Genomic DNA, 16,933 nt, shown 5'->3' with positions numbered 1-16,933 from the left:
CTAAAGGATTTTAAATGTTAAAGCATAACTATGGTAGAAATAAGTTTTGCTCACAAAGATATTATATCATCTTGGGGCAACGATGCATTTGTAGTACATTAGTTATTTTGACACTAAAGTAAAATATTGGCAGTTAAGTCCGTAGAATACTATTTGAAAAATTTTTAGCCCTGCCTCGAGTTTACCCTCGGCTTGACATGTATTAAGGTGGAGCTTGAGTTCTTTCAAATATTCCCGCCATTGTATAAAACAAGTGAAATTACCGTTTACATTTAACCTTTTAAAGGTAGGTAATAATGTATCTATATTATTGCTTTATATGTATTTAAGGATCTTTATTTTGAAAATGGCTTTAATTATTAAAATATTACATTATTTATTAATACTTATTGCAAGAGGATTCATAATTTAATGTTGGCGGCCCTGAACTACATAGTTGTATGCTAAATGGCAGTCTACAGTGCAGTGAAGTTGTGATTTAAAATTTTATTTCTTTCCCAAGATTTTTACAACAGTATTTTTATAATTCGTGAAGATTTTAAAGTAAAATGGTAATATATTTTATCGTAGGATTCTAATCGATGTTTTATTTATGAATGTATATCATTTTAAGTCTCTAATTGGTGTTGATGGGTTATGTTTGAAACTGTTAAAGTCATGATCTTTTGAGATTTGAAATTTTTAGGGCGTTGAAACTTCAGAACACAATCTGTTGTTATTCTTGTTCTTTCACAGTGGTTCCATTATGTGGTAAACATATTGCAGTTCTTGTAAATCTTTGCAATACTGGTACCAGTTGCCTTAAGTTTCATGGTTTGTTTAAGACTAATAACCTTCAAATTAAATCGAAATTCATTGATAGGTTAAGGGGGGCTGGGTAGGATAAAATATTTTTATTAATCTGCAGTGGGTAAACTTGATTTTATCACTGCCTCATCGCATTCCAATGGTTCATTTCCAGTTGCACATTTCCTTTCAACATTACTCAGACCTTCTTCAAAATTGGGATCACAAGGTGTAACCTCCTGCATGCCTACTCATGGTACAGACAATAGCAGTTGATTTGAAAAAAAGTCATATTATTGGTGATCTGCAGTCTCCCAAAATGAATTTCACAATAGAAACGGCATTGAACGACCAAGGAAGGAAGGGAAATGTGAGTAGAGGTATAGCAAGCCGTATTCCTCATAATAAATCAGATATTGTTTCTGCTGTGGTCACACAGACTGCACTTTGTTGGTTAAGGGTTAAGTCTAATGCCATATTGTAAGTAGGCCTATACATGGTTGCTGAATTGTGAAGTTGTTTCATAATTATAAATACAGGGTCTGCTATCAATTCTTCGTAAGCTGAAATCTCAGCCAGACAAAGAACTGCGGCTGTTGTTGCTAGGTCTGGATAATGCTGGGAAAACTACACTGTTGAAGAAACTAGCTTCAGAAGATATCACCCATATCACACCAACACAAGGTTTTAATATAAAATCTGTACAGTCTGAAGGCTTTAAGTTAAATGTGTGGGACATTGGTGGCCAAAGAAAAATACGACCATATTGGAGGAATTATTTCGAAAATACAGATGTCCTTGTAAGTATAGCAAAAGATTATTTACTTAGTTTATATAAATTAATAATAGACCATGCATAAAGAATTTTGTTGGAAACATTATTTTATATTGAAGACCTTTGTGATATTTCCAAGGTGTGTTGTATTGTTAGCATAGTGAAACAATAAAGGCTATGATGGCGTAGGCATGTAGAAAAAATGGAAATCAAGTAAGGCTTATAGAATTTTGGTGGAAAACATGGAGGGTGACAAAAAATGTTGTGGGGATCAGAGGTTGATAGAATTGTCTGAGGATAATGTTCGATCGTAGGCTTTGGTATTACCAGTGTTTTATTATGCTTTTGCTCAGTTATTTCTATGAACTCCCTATTTATATCTTTTTTTAGATATATGTGATTGACAGTGCTGATCGTAAGCGTCTAGAAGAAACAGGTCATGAACTAGAAGAGTTGTTGATGGAGGACAAGTTAGCTAACGTCCCACTGTTAGTTTATGCAAACAAACAAGACCTATTGCATGCAGCGCCGGCGTCAGATATTGCCGAGGGACTCGGACTCCATACTATTAAGGATCGTCCATGGCAGATACAGGCATGTTCTGCAACTGCAGGTGAAGGAGTTAAGGTTAGTGTCTTCATGATAATATTCTATTTCTTGGTATTTTTCGGGTAATTACTCGTAGATCAATGATGTTGCAGTATACTGAGCACACAGCATTGTCAGAAGAAACAAGGATTTTATTTGGATGGCTCTTGGAAGACCAAAATAGTTAATATGAAATAGTTTGCATGAAGTGACAGGTTGATACAGTGATAACGTGTGATTTCCTTGTTATATCCCATTTAGTAACTGGCTAACCTAAACTTTTCTGTGGGGTTGCTCATTTTCACTGAGTAAATGGTGGGATAATGCTTTATATATATATATATATATATTTATATAGAAAGTTACATTTGTTTCCTCTCACATACTTCCTTAACCACCATTTATAGTCATAATGCCATATACATATAGGAGCCGGGATAGCTCAGTCGGTACAGTGACTAGCTACGAGCTGGACGACCGGGGTTCGATCCCCGACGGGGGCAGAGGATTTTTCCTCTAGCCTCTGCGTCCAGACCGGCTCTGGGGCCCACCCAGCCTCCCGTCCAATGGGTACCGGGATCCTTTCCCGGGGGTAAAGCGCGGCCGGGGCGTGATGCTGACCGCTCACCCCCTATCTAGTGCCGAGGTCAAGAAAGAGTAGGAGCTATACCTCCGCTCCCCCCAAACGACCTACATGGCGTGTAGAGGGACAGCTTTACTTTTTACCATATACGTATTTCATGCTGCTTAACTTCAGTAAATAAATGAATAACCAACATGTTCTCTGTTTCGAACAATCCGCGCTCATAAATTTATTTTACTTTATTTCCAGGATGGTATGGAATGGGTGTGTAAAAACATTAAGAAGAAATAGTCTTATCTTCAAGAGGAGCAAAGTATGTATGTGTGGTAAAGGATTATTCTGTTCATGGTAATGAACATCTAAGTAAAATATAAAGTAATTTGCATATCAGAGTTTTAAGAATCGAGTTGTTACAAAATTATTTTCTGGTAATTTATGTATGTGGATGCACCAAGTGCTGAATTGTGATTTGCACTGTAGAACTTTTTTTTTTTCATTTCAAATTTTGCGAGCAGTCGATTAGTAATTCTTGATCTCGGTGTCCACTTTAAGGACGTTGTCGTGCGTGCAATTCGAGTTTTTAATTTTTTCTGTGAACATTTTTCTAGTCCGATGCTATTTTTCCCATCTTTTATCAGTAGCTACCTGATAAAGTGATCTCATTTTTGGTGCTTATTGCCAACGGTCTAGTCATCCGTCCATGACACGGCGATGTCAGATGTATATGTGTGTGATTCGTTCCCAATGAAGTAGTTTTTGGTGAAATTTCACACCACATTTCAGTAGGACTAATAGAATCTTGTTAATTAGAAAGAAAGGCTGGAATATTCCTCAAAAAGAAACATTTACAGGGAAGCAGTAGACCAAAGCTGTATATCTGCATAGTTTATAATAGTGTTTGCCATAAGTCGTGAGAAACGTCAATCCGAGATATGAGTATCTGCCGTGAGAAAAGTTTAAGCGGATGTCTTTTTGATACGCTGTAAAACCCCAACATTGAAGGGTACGCTGTGAGAAATATGATCATAAAATGGTAAATATACTTTTAAGGTAAGATAGGCATAGTATCTTGATTTCTATGTAATTTTCCTAAAAAAAACAGTACAACTTCTTACTGTATGTTATCGTAGACTTACGAAAACATAATCAAATTTTATTAAACATTTGTATTAAAAACTTTTGGATTGTTCTCACACTATTATTTTGTTCTGTGAGACCACAGACCACAGTTGAGGTATTCAAAGCAGGAATGGTCGACTTCATAAAATAAATTTTTCGGTAAAGAAGTCGCAAGTCAGAACCCCATATAAACCATGAGAATGTACAGGGTGATACAGGCACGCAGTCAACATGATAACTGGGCCATAAGACGAAGCATGGATTCAGCTTTGTGGTGTCGCAGAGAATGGATTTTTGTGGCCATGCTCTGAATGCCTCAGTTGCGACCACTTTGGTATTATGTTTTATGGTAAATTATGCTGTATGCTTTCTATTAAGTCTGGTATTAAGAGTGAACTGTTTTATATTTTACTTCTTGCATTTCTATTATAAACACAAAATTTTAATTTCTGTGTTTCAACATGGCGATTCAGAACAATTGTTTTAAATTTGCTTTTAATTATAATACGTTACGTTTTTAGATCATCGGGGAACCGAGTCGCTGAATGCTTTCGCCATTGTCTCATTTTCTCTCTCGGCAGACGTAACAACTTCAGCGCACTCCAAGATATTGTATTCGCTCTTGGTTTTCTGTGTTATTGTGGCGACTGAGAACGGCTAATTCTACTTCGGTAAGGTCACAAGTTCACAGTTGCTTACAATCCTTAGTCCGCTAAATATTGCGTAAATGTTTCCCTAAAAACAGTCGTAAGCCATCCTATTAAGCATCATTTAAGTGCGCAGGGGAGAGGCGGTGTAGCTCGTACTCATTCCGTAAGAGCAGTCATCTGTTTTTAATGGAGTTTATTTGAATTGGATTTGGATTTGTCTTACAGGATTTCCCTCATTTCATGTTATTTTATTTAAGGTACAGAATATTGGTAACCGCTTCTCCTTTGTCGTCTTATGACAACGATATGCATTCGGGTCAGTATTATTAATATAAATTGAAGTGATATTTTATAAGTGACTGCTATAAATTTGTATCTTTGTAGCCGAGATTGATTTATGCACAGATTTGTAGGAAGTTAGTTACATGTGTACCATAAATGTAGAAGTTTTTTTTTAATCTATGGTTATATTAAATGCCGATGTTTTAGGAACTGAGACTTTATTTGATGTGATGACTCGTTAAGTCTTCTTTCATTCCGATGAAAATTTATATTGGATATTAAAAATTCTCTTCAGAATATCTGAAACCGAATGTGTGAAGAATTCAGTTTTTAGTCTGCTAAATTGTATGGTTCGTACATTTTTATTAATTAATGTATGGAATCATTACCTCTACTCTTTCCAGCTTCGTTATCTTCATCTGTCTGGGGAGGGAGGACAGGAAATTGGGGAGTGCGGGTGTTTTGAGCATTCTCATAATTTTATAAACATTCCAAGTACGTTAAAGCCCATAACACAGCAGTGAAGAGATTAATAACGAAGAGCAGGTTGAAATATCAAACGACGATAAATTCCGTAGGTTGCGCGAGGAGTTACGTGACTGCCGACATCTGAGGAAGATTCTACTCTGCGTTAAATTAGTTTAGTCCAGTTATAATTTACAGATGCTTTTATTTCATTGCTGAGATTTGGCATATCGTAATGTTATACATAATTGAAACGTACAAAATCTGGAGCAAATGGATAAGGAAGCGCTGTCTGAGAATGTTAGTTTCTGTTGACAGCCGTGGATCTACGTTGGCGTCCTAAGGTTTTCGTGGCTAGAATTCGCCATTGGCTTTTGGGGATGAACCATGTCGATTGTCGAAAACTATCCAACTGTTCGCTTACTGCCTGGCTAACTCATCCTTAAGATGACGACTGCAGTGTTTCTTAAAGCAATGGATAATTTTCACCATTCGGCACAGCTCACCCCCAAAATCTGAAGTTGAATGAAAAACATCAAAATGCTGTGATGCCAGTTTTGGTGTAACTGTCCATTTTAAGAACTAAGAATTAATTATAGTTGAAAAAGTGATGCAGCACATTTGCGTGCACCATTTTAAAGAACCCAAGTGATATGAATATTCTTTTTTTTTAATATTTTAACTTTAATTCTGTATTTTAACAGATTGGAGTTTTTAAACTTGATTTGCGTCTTCAGCTTTATTCCTGGTCATAATCACTTCTTGCGTCTACGTCTTCAGAGGATGAAGTTTTAGCACCATCTCTGCGATCTACCGTTGACACTTTCCATTTGTTTACTTAAGTTTGTGTTGGTGGTCCTTTCTTTACTTTTAACCTTTCGCTGTACCAGTCTACTAAATGCCCATTTTATTACGCTAAGCATTGCATACGACGTTTAATTTTCAGGCTTCGTGAAGCATTTTTCTTTATTGGTATCTGTAGAATGAGCTTTCTGCGACCGCCTCCACAGCAGACTTGAGACTAATGTGTTGAGATCGTCAGAGTTCGCTGTGGGCGTACTCAGTCGTTGCTTTTATGTCTTCTGTGTGGTAGTCACTACAGTCCACTGGATACTTCACCTGAAATAAAATCACCATAATGTTTGTCAACCACTGAATTGAATTCGTACATCATTTTGTTAGTTGTTTCTGATATCGGTAGAATCTTTTTGGTTATGTTTGTCTGCGCACGCGCGCGCGCATGTGTGTATCTCCCTATCCAGTGACGCGGACAGTTTTCGTCAGAGTAATATCTGGATGTGAGCGCACGGAGATTATGATACGTCCTTACCTGACAGTTGTGGTCGTCTGTGGCAGCACTGTACAGCTTCCAGAATGGTGTTGACGTATTGCTTGACAGAAACCATGAAGCTGTTATGCTGCAAGGAAAAACATCCATCAGGAAATGCCCGTCAGAAATTACGAGATTGAAAACCTATAGATTTTTTGGAGCACACTAAAATTCCAAAAATCATTCTTTATTCCACATCGAAGGCGGGACAGACAGTTAATATAATAATTACGTTTTTATTAAAAATTTCGTAATATATTTATGGCGTATTAATTTTTGAACGTACCTTGCAAGTTTCGTGATGCCTGGTCTAAGGCCAGCACCTTTATCCGCTGACGGGTCTAGTTGGTTCACGGCACAGATGACATAGCGGTCGCACTGAGGGTGTCTGGTACCGTACCGGTAAGCTCTCCACACTCGAAGCATGGGTTCGATTACCTCTCCGTTCAGTGTCTCGGCAAGCTTGTTCTCGATGTCGTGTGAACTGAGGTGTGACAGGCTTATACCTTTTCTTTGTCCTATCTTCAACACCTCCTGTAAAACGGACACAGCTGATAGAAAGCATGCAAGCAGCCACCCTCCATATCTGGAGACAGGGAACCCATTAACGCGGATTTTGTATTTTTACGGTGGTGAAAAATTCCACCACTCCTACCAACCTATGAACCCCAGTTATCAAGCCTACGTCTTGTCTTCAGTTATATTACTGATTTGGCTGTCGAATTTTATATGAGATGTGACCACGTCCTTCTGAATTTACGATATGAAGCAGACTGTTACGGCTACCTGAATGTACGCGATTGCAGGCCTGATGTAGGTGGCAGAATTCACTTTGAGGCCAAATTGGCGCTTGAAGACCGCATTCACCAGGTGACTCAGAGACTCGGCAGGACGAGCTGGATCAAACAGTTGCCCCTTGTGGTACCCCTGGGCTTTGAGGAATCCATTACCGACAAATTGCAATGTTGTCAGGTACCTGAGAAAATATTTGCACGTGACATATCACTAAACATATATTATTTTTTTAAAAAAAATATTTTTCAGATGCAGTTTCAAGTTGTTTTAATAAATTAAAGTAAAACGAGAAATCACGAGCAGAACTGATAAAGCGTCATATTTTACAGATTTATGGTCGTACAAGTCTTGTATTCTGAATGTTATATTTAGGTTATGGAAGTTTCAGATTCTATGCAAGGCCCATACATAGATTATATCCCATATGTTGTACTTTTTATAATTTTTTGTATTAGGTATGTAATAGAATACTGTTGTTATTATTAGTAGTACAATTTTTATATGTATAATATTGTACAAATTGAATATGGGTTGTTGATCGTAGCGGAGTTCGTCAGAATCCGAAGGTACTCCTTCAGTTTCGGAATTGTCTAATCCCCAGTCTAAATGGCTCGCTTGGAAACTCCTTGAATACAATATCGACACTGTTATTTTGTGGTTTTGGGCATTGCATGATTATATGGGCTTAGATTTCGATGGTAAATTCCCAGTTGCGGCAAAAATAGTCCACGACATTTTTTCCCCACACTCCATGGAACAGGATTTGTCTCGCAAATCAAAGTTACTCAACTCATCAAGATATACCCTGTTGTATAGAGCGCGAATGTTCATGGCCACGTTCACAAAATCCTACCATCAGGCCAAATCTTGAGTCTCTTGTAACCAGTCAATACCTCCACGCCTTATTTCTGAAAAGATCACTGGTGACACGATAGTCTGTGTTTACGATCAGGAGATTTTAGCCCCATGAGCAGCCCACAAATTGGACGACTACCCTTATCGGCTGTCCGACGCAATTGCGCTCCATAACTGGAATTTGTCTCCTCCTCTACAAGACAAAAAATCCTTGTACCACTTTCCATGTGTGCTATAATAAATGTTAAATTAGTAAACACAAAATTACCTTTAACATTTTAGCGCAAATAATTATAACTTACGAGTTTCGAAATTTACGTCGTGAATTGCAGTTAGTTTCAGGAATTAAACTTTCGAGTAGTTTATGAACGCACGCTGGCTATCAAATTACTGTGTTGGCCGCACAGTATTCTTGCGTGCTTAAGAAACCGTGGTTCGGAATCTACCATGCGGAAACAGGATGGATGCAAACAGTTATTAGTCACGTTTCGTGAGGTAACAGAAACAGCTGTTGTCACCCTGCTCGTAGGCGCCATTTTAACGGACATCATGGAAAGTCATTAAGATGAAAGCCAATAGAACTCACCGCTTCTTTTACGTCCAGTGCAGGATTTGAATGAAGAAACCAGATTGACGGTGAAGATGGCTGTCTTCTGGGTTGTTGCAAGTTCTAATCTGGTAGAGTTTTACCGACATTTCAGAAAACATTTGCTGATGAGGGATTTTGAGCCTTATGGGATAATATTATGAATGTGTGAGTTGTTATAACCGTTGCCATGATAACGCTGTCAAGGGATTTTAGACCTTATGGGATAATATTATGAATGTGTGTGTTGTTTTAACCGTTGCCATGATAACGCTGTCAAGGGATTTTAGACCTTATGGGATAATATTATGAATGTGTGTGTTGTTTTAACCGTTGCCATCATAACGCTGTCAAGGGATTTTAGACCTTGTGGGATAATATTATGAATGTGTGTGTTGTTATAACCGTTGCCATGATAACGCTGTCAAGGGATTTTAGACCTTATGGGATAATATTTATGACCGAGATTACTACTTTAGATTTTGCCGTCCTACTTCGACAGTTGCGTAGGGTTTAAGCATCGACTTTTGATAAGCCCTTCCCAGAACGTCTTATTGAAACCTAACTTTACCTTGTTTGAGTAGCGGGGTCTGAAATATGCGATATCCACTCCGCGACGAAGCTGCTTAGATTCTTGATCCAACGCCTCCGGAAGGTCCCATTTTCTAGAGATCCAAAAATTCTCTCCATTTCGAAGTGACCATCCTCATCTGTGAAGATCTGGGCGGTTGCTTCCAGTCCACTGTTCCGCCACACCGTCTGCCCCAACTCCGAGCTTTTGAAGTGTTCCCAGTAATCATACAGCGTCTCCATGAATGGGTGTAGATAAGACGTCGATTTGTGTTGCTGATGTTTGTTATGGAACCTTTTAACCTCATTGCTACCGTCACCCCCGCCAATTAGCGCTGGGAGCATATTCAATAACCCCTCCCACCCGCCGCCAGCACCCCCTTGAGAAGCCATGAAATTAGACGCCAAACCTATCATAGATTCCCAGTCAATTCCAGCATCATTAGTACCAACTTTCTTTCTACCCTTCCCCGACTTTATCTCGTTATTATTGATGTCCACGTTACTATCAGAATCACCATTATGACCACTCATGGCTTGACTAGCGAACATGCTTACCATCTGACCGATTAATTGAGGGTCAATACCCCCTTCGTTACCCTTGCCTTGCTCTGCCGTGGCTGACGACAAGATGGAACCCAGGCCTGACAATATATCCACAGCGTTTGCACCGTTGTTGGATTTTGCAGCTCCCAGTAACATGTCTCCTATATTCCGCCCGCCATCGGTTTGCATGAAATTCTGCAAGAGACCGGTCACAGCCTGAGCGGCCCCTTGATTTTGCAGCTGGTCCTGTAACAATGCCTTCGCTGCTTCGATTAAAGGATTTGGTTCTTCGTCCTTGTGTTCATTATCGGTTCTTTGCGCGTTTGTTAAAGTCATTATTGTTACTAAAATGACTATACGAAACAGAGGTAAATATGTCTTCATGAACGTCGCCATTGTTGAACTTTTATGTTAATTATAGTTTTATCAGTTTGAAATAAACGTCTGAGCTGTGACTTCTTTGTCATACGAACAACATTCTTCTAGATTCTTAGAATACGTAAATTATATTTGTCTCTTTACAGTGAGTGTGACGTTCCAACAATGAAGATTCTTTAAAGTTTTCACTGACACAAATATCGATTAATTCACTTTTTTCTTCTTGTAACAAGATCTCACTAACTTACGTATAACTTTGTGCGAAGGGGTTTTCACTTTTCTCTCTTGATGTTAATAAGAATACGTATAAAAGCTAACAAGATAAACTGTCCTGGTCTGAAGACAGTACACGTCTGACTGCTTGGGCAGGTGTAGGCCGACTGAAGAATTCTTTCTAGCGGTACCCTCGAATTCCAAGGTAAGTCAGCTGAGCTGATATCCACATAGCGACGAAAGCCTGTTAATCACTCTGTCACGGTCCGTACGATAAACGATACGCTACCTTAACGAGTATCGTCGAGGTCCTTGGTTACATTTTACAGCTCAGTGGTAATTATATGTACCGTGTGATTTAACAGTCGGTAATTATGGATTTCGTATGATTTTCAATGCAAACAGCGATTATTTCCTTAAAACAGCGATAATAAGTTGATCTTTCGTAATGGTGGAGTGTGGTGTTTTCTTTTCGGTACGGACTGAATTCTTTAATATTAATCAGACGAACTATGTTTCTCAATGCAAACAGCGATTATTTCCTTAAACAGCGTTAATAAGTTGATCTTTCGTAATGGTTAAGTGCGGTGTTTTCTTTTCGGTACGGACTGAATTTTTTTGGACGTGTCTTTTACCACATTTGGAGTCTGTGGGCCGCCATGATTACAGTATTTTATCTTTTTCTAGGACTACTTGGGTTTTTAGGCATACAAAGTCTGCTCAAATTCTCATTCAAGAATTGATCTTTTCTAGATTACTCTTGACAAATCTATCTCCGTGTTCTTTTTTTACGGAGAGCGAGCTCTTTGGCGTGTTCGAAATTTTAATTCGCGTTGTATAAGACCTCGTTTCACTTTTAAAACGTGTGACGTTGGTTTTCATGTGCATAAAACTGGGAAAGTGACCGTCCGAACCATCGGACTAATGAAAAACATTTGTCGGATGCCACAGTAATCATAGCAATTGAAAGTTACACGTTGCCTGGGCTGAGTGCAACAGCGACACAACTGAACTTTCGGTCTTCTTTGATCCCTGCATAAAAAGACACGTTAATTTAACTAGAAGTTTAAGTGCGTACGATGACTAGTGTACGGGCTAGACGACCGTGGTTCGATTCCTGGCACAGCAAGATTTTTCTCTTCAGAACATTCAAACCAATAGTTAAAACGGCCGGGGCATGAAGCTAAAACACTCTCCTCCATCTAGTGTCGATCTGAAGAATGCATGGAGCTACATCCACTGCTCTCGACTGTCTTAAATTTTATAGTTACTAATTTATCATTTGTGCTCCCCTCTGTATTTTGGACGGGTTTAAAGGAAAATTGGCTTTTCTTCTGTTCATCACTCCTTCGACCCTACCTGACGTATTTGAGATTTTGGTATAATACTGTCCCTTAAATTAAGCATTGTTTATCTTCTTGAGATAAAGTCTGCTTACATAATAAGCATCTGCGTTGATTTTCTTGTCTTTTATTTTACTGATAGTATCTTTGTAACTTCTGTCTCCATTAAATTGTGGTCAATGTAACTTGTTTTCTTGTCGTCTTCTGTCTTTCAAGACGTGATCAGTCAGTGTCTCTTTCCATCAAGAGAATTCAAAGTGTAGTCTTGAAATTTTAGCGACGTATTCCTGACAACTAGATTTTCCAATCTGGAAACCCTCGTTGTCGGTCTGAAATATTTTCTCCACCTATCTTTGCATTGAAATCTCCTAACATAACCAGAGCAGCCTAATATTTCGTGTTTTGAAACTATTCCACTCCATCGGTCGTCTCCTTTCTTCGAACTCCTAAGTAAATCTGAAGGTCATATCTCGAGGTCGTCTGGACGATTTCTTTTTGTAGTTCTTCAACCTCGCCTTTCCACCTGAGGCTGCAGTTGAGCCGCTCTTGCGTGCTTAAGACTAATGATTCCGCTACCTACCCATCCAGGTCGAGTAACTGTTGTGCCTGCCATTGACCTCTCAAGAGCTCAACTTTCTGCTACAGCAGAAGGCAAAGACATTTCTTCTGAGGCGTCACTGTAGCTTTAAAAAGGAAACCTTTTCCACTCGGGCGGCTTGCTCATCGCCCTGATGCTGGAGGCAGCAAATACCTCTGAAACGTCGGTAAACTTCTACCATACCACACGGCGCAACAACCCAGAAGACAGAAATCTTCATACTCTGATGACGGAGGCAGTATGACCTCTGAAACGTCGGTAAACTTCTACCATACCACACGGCGCAACAACCCAGAAGACAGAAATCTTCATACTCTGATGACGGAGGCAGTATGACCTCTGAAACGTCGGTAAACTTCTACCAGACTACACAGCGCAACAACCCAGAAGACAGAAATCTTCATGGTCTGATGACGGAGGCAGTATGACCTCTGAAACGTCGGTAAACTTCTACCAGACTACACAGCGCAACAACCCAGAAGACAGAAATCTTCATACTCTGATGACGGAGGCAGTATGACCTCTGAAACGTTGGTAAACTTCTACCATACCACACGGCGCAACAACCCAGAAGACAGAAATCTTCATACTCTGATGAGGAGGCAGTATGACCTCTGAAACGTCGGTAAACTTCTACCATACCACACGGCGCAACAACCCAGAAGACAGAAATCTTCATACTCTGATGACGGAGGCAGTATGACCTCTGAAACGTCGGTAAACTTCTACCATACCACACGGCGCAACAACCCAGAAGACAGAAATCTTCATACTCTGATGACGGAGGCAGTATGACCTCTGAAACGTCTGTAAACTTCTACCAGACTACACAGCGCAATAACCCAGAAGACGGAAATCTTCATACTCTGATGACGGAGGCAGTATGACCTCTGAAACGTCTGTAAACTTCTACCAGACTACACAGCGCAATAACCCAGAAGACGGAAATCTTCATACTCATCGCCCTGATGACGGAGGCAGTATGACCTCCGAAACGTTGGTTAACATCGACTAGACTACACAGCGCAACAACCCAGAAGACAGAAATGTTCATACTCTGATGACGGAGGCAGTATGACCTCTGAAACGTCGGTAAACTTCTACCATACCACACGGCGCAACAACCCAGAAGACAGAAATCTTCATACTCTGATGACGGAGGCAGTATGACCTCTGAAACGTCTGTAAACTTCTACCAGACTACACAGCGCAATAACCCAGAAGACGGAAATCTTCATACTCATCGCCCTGATGACGGAGGCAGTATGACCTCCGAAACGTTGGTTAACATCGACTAGACTACACAGCGCAACAACCCAGAAGACAGAAATGTTCATACTCTGATGACGGAGGCAGTATGACCTCTGAAACGTCGGTAAACTTCTACCATACCACACGGCGCAACAACCCAGAAGACAGAAATCTTCATACTCTGATGACGGAGGCAGTATGACCTCTGAAACGTCTGTAAACTTCTACCAGACTACACAGCGCAATAACCCAGAAGACGGAAATCTTCATACTCATCGCCCTGATGACGGAGGCAGTATGACCTCCGAAACGTTGGTTAACATCGACCAGACTACACAGCGCAACAACCCAGAAGACAGAAATGTTCATACTCTGATGACGGAGGCAGTATGACCTCTGAAACGTCTGTAAACTTCTACCAGACTACACAGCGCAATAACCCAGAAGACGGAAATCTTCATACTCACCGCCGTGATAACCTAAAATCCTACATGGCTTTATTATTTTTACTCTGACATTTTTATTTTAAATAAATTTTTTAGCAGTCGTCTCCGGGCAGAAGATGAATCAGGGATACAAACCACTAAACCGCGGCGTTCGGTAAATTATAACTCCATAGAGCAGAGTCCTACTGTTAAAAGCTTACAGTCGCCTAGCTAGTCAAGAATATCCTCACCTTTCGTGTAACCAGATGGTTCATTACTGCGTTCACAAAATCTGGCCACTTGTCATCCACAGCGAAATGAACATCTTCCACACACCTGTACACTTTATTTTTTTAAGATCTATTTTAATATTATCCTCTCATCTGCGTGTGGGTCTTCTAATTATTTCCAGGTTTTCCAACAAACCTTTCATAAATTTCTCATCTCCTTTTCCTGTAAATCTGTTATTTAAGTTCTTCGTACCAAATAAAAAATATTTGTCTATTGATATTACCAAAGCTTACAAATAATGTTTTGTTGAGGTTGTGTTTTAAATGGAAGACCTGTATTTTCTCCCAAATTGAGACTCGGTCTAGTTAACTTTAGCCAGGGCCTTGATCGAGATATGGCAGTGACCAAATTTCGTCCTTTCGTGTTATACGAACAGATATGGTTAGGCCAATGTACTGAAAGGCCACCGCACTTTATATGACCAGTAAATTACGCGTGTAGAGGCAAAATGTACAGTAATTGAACTCAATGAGACGCAGACATATAAAAAAATACCGCTTTTGACAATTGGTCATTAAAGTGTAATTTAATGTCGACACAAAATTTCATCAAAGTCTCGCTCGCGTGGACTTTCATAGCTTAGCAACGTGCAGAATTTGTATACAAGAGGAAAAATAGGATTAAATATGACGTCTTGAGAGTTGAGATCATTTGTCTGGTTATGCTTTTGACTTATTTTGAAAAATTTAAGCGCTTCAAGTGCAGGCTGGTTCAATTATTTTGGGGTTTGTCGTGGTCCTTACAGGACATCCTACCGTCGTGCTGAAACATTTAGGTTCTCAGTGCACATTTCTTCAGTGTTCTTATGTAGTTACGTATGTGGCACTTGGAATGGGCATTTCAAGTAATAAAATCCAAGAAAAGACAAGCAGAATGAATCATATCCAATTTTATTGTCTGAAAGACACGTCTGAAGGACATTCACCAAATTTGACAGGCAACTGGTGAAATTTGAATGAATTAATAAGTTAGTAAAATACGACAAGGCTCTTATAATATGAAAATAAAGCGAAAAGATTTTAAATACGAGAGATATTAATTTTAATGACGTAATGTGTCTGTCGTCATACTGACGTAGAAAAAATCGCGTGCTGATAGTTCGTCAGCCCCAGGTATGGAGGACATTGAACTTTTACAGTAAGAGTGTAGCTCTTCAGCAGTGAACCATGTGGCATTGCCATGGTTACGTGTCCATGATGCGTTTGAGAGTGGGGAACATCCGTGTGTTTTTTTCCGCCCTGAAGAAAGAGGCAGTATGTTTATCTGAAACGTTAATATCTACTTATAAATGCACATTGCGTTACAACCCAGAAGTCTACCATCGGAAAGTTTGTTTTTCAGTCCAAGTACTTGATTCGGTCACAGCTGTTCTAATTGACTGACTTATAAACCACTTAAGTCTATATTTCTCTGCTAATTCAGTTTAAAAAGGCTTGCATGAAATGTACTTAAATGTGTACATAAACGCAAGGTGCTGAGTTACGATAGGGGAATTGTTTTATCGAATACATTCATGTAATTTATTACAATGTTTTTCGTCTGGTTGTAGTAGGAAAACCAGAAAATTTTTGATAGGTTAGGTATGTAGCTCGGAAGGAAAAAAAAAGTTGTCAGTGGAACAACGGTTCCGGAGAATTTGACGTAAATACGTCTATACGGAAAGGAAGTTTATATATTGGCTTTATTCTAAATATTTCCTTTATACATGCTTTACAATTGAGTAAAGTTTGATTAAGACTTTGCTTATTTAATTTGAATTAGTTATGCTTAAGATGGGTCCGTGGTAGCTGAATGTAATGTAACGTAAAGTAATGTAATGTAATGAAATGTTTTATAGGTAACACCAATGCCGAGTAAACAGACAACGTTCCCTAGGTAACCAGGTTACACTTCTTCGTAACACTTTTTTGTGGAATGACCCTTCCATATAGACGTATTTACGTCAAAATACATTAATACTTCCTGGAATTGTGAGATTTGAGGTTTTTACCTTGGCGAGAATTATTCCTTTATTTTGTCTCTTAGAAGTTTACTGACATTTTACAGGTACTTGCTGCCTCCATCATCAGGGCGATGGCTGAGACGTCGGTAAATTTGGACCAGACTACAGAGTGCAAGAACCCAGAAGCCAGTTCAGCGTCCACCTTCCATCGTTCGAGAACCAGGAGCTATGAGCTTTTAAGATTCCACGCCACACAGCAGCTGTTGGAGACGTCATTTCTGTGGCGACCACAAGTCTTCTTCTGCTCTGTGTTATTTCGTGTCGGAGGCCGCAGAAATGACAATGTTCTTGTTGGTAGGCATTTTGAAGTCCAGGAAGATTGTAACGGGTCTTTTAAATTAGCGTCCAGATCTCATCCGGTTGTCAAATTCAAGGGCAATGTTATCGAAACTGGGAGGTAACACGTGATAAGGTCTCAAAAATACACTCCTTCGGCACCAAATAAAATTACATAAATTGTTTTATCTATTAAAAGATTATTATTTAATTATTTTAGCAACGA

General features: G+C 39.3%; 2 protein-coding genes across 7 annotated transcripts; one reads left to right on the top strand and one right to left on the bottom strand.

The window, feature by feature from the left end:
• Positions 1-25: 25 nt before the first annotated feature.
• LOC110832944 (ADP-ribosylation factor-like protein 3) lies at positions 26-16,725 on the top strand. 6 transcript variants are annotated; one of them, XR_015532514.1, is made up of 6 exons: positions 572-1,156; positions 1,326-1,586; positions 1,952-2,188; positions 2,982-3,045; positions 4,373-4,522; positions 16,476-16,725. XR_015532514.1 is itself a non-coding variant. In XM_022070429.2 (5 exons), the coding sequence occupies exons 2-5, from the start codon at positions 1,040-1,042 to the stop codon at positions 3,021-3,023; spliced, it is 657 nt and encodes a 218-aa protein (XP_021926121.2). In that variant the 5' UTR covers positions 26-551; positions 962-1,039; the 3' UTR covers positions 3,024-4,262. The 6 variants fall into 6 exon arrangements, 5 of the variants coding, with proteins under 5 accessions (XP_021926121.2, XP_021926125.1, XP_087196291.1 ...); XM_022070429.2 differs by lacking the exons at positions 4,373-4,522; positions 16,476-16,725 and adding an exon at positions 26-551 and having other exon boundaries at positions 962-1,156; positions 2,982-4,262; XM_087340165.1 differs by lacking the exon at positions 4,373-4,522.
• Positions 5,434-10,706, bottom strand: LOC110832943 (uncharacterized). The gene is made up of 5 exons (XM_022070427.2): positions 9,386-10,706; positions 7,365-7,554; positions 6,865-7,112; positions 6,579-6,666; positions 5,434-6,367 (listed from the first exon to the last, which is right to left on the bottom strand). The coding sequence occupies exons 1-5, from the start codon at positions 10,324-10,326 to the stop codon at positions 6,287-6,289; spliced, it is 1,548 nt and encodes a 515-aa protein (XP_021926119.1). The 5' UTR covers positions 10,327-10,706; the 3' UTR covers positions 5,434-6,286.
• Positions 16,726-16,933: the final 208 nt, after the last annotated feature.

This window comes from Zootermopsis nevadensis, unplaced genomic scaffold (assembly GCF_977971745.1).
Source record: "Zootermopsis nevadensis isolate Lab colony 2312 unplaced genomic scaffold, Znev_1.0 Znev_ptg000061l, whole genome shotgun sequence".
Lineage (NCBI taxonomy): Eukaryota > Metazoa > Arthropoda > Insecta > Blattodea > Termopsidae > Zootermopsis > Zootermopsis nevadensis.
The sequence above is the reverse complement of the archived record's forward strand: the minus strand, read 5'-3'. Positions and strand labels throughout refer to the sequence as shown.

Bases quoted from the DNA above. Each gene is read 5' to 3' on its own strand.
- LOC110832944 (XM_087340165.1), top strand. From the start codon at position 1,040: ATGGTACAGACAATAGCAGTTGATTTGAAAAAAAGTCATATTATTGGT. The intron at 1,157-1,325 runs GTGAGTAGAGGT...TTATAAATACAG, and splicing joins ACCAAGGAAGGAAGGGAAAT to GGTCTGCTATCAATTCTTCG. The intron at 2,189-2,981 runs GTTAGTGTCTTC...CTTTATTTCCAG, and splicing joins CTGCAGGTGAAGGAGTTAAG to GATGGTATGGAATGGGTGTG.
- LOC110832943 (XM_022070427.2), bottom strand. From the start codon at position 10,326: ATGGCGACGTTCATGAAGACATATTTACCTCTGTTTCGTATAGTCATT. The intron at 7,555-9,385 runs GTAAAGTTAGGT...ATATTTTCTCAG, and splicing joins GACCCCGCTACTCAAACAAG to GTACCTGACAACATTGCAAT. The intron at 6,368-6,578 runs GTAAGGACGTAT...ATTTTATTTCAG, and splicing joins CAGACGACCACAACTGTCAG to GTGAAGTATCCAGTGGACTG.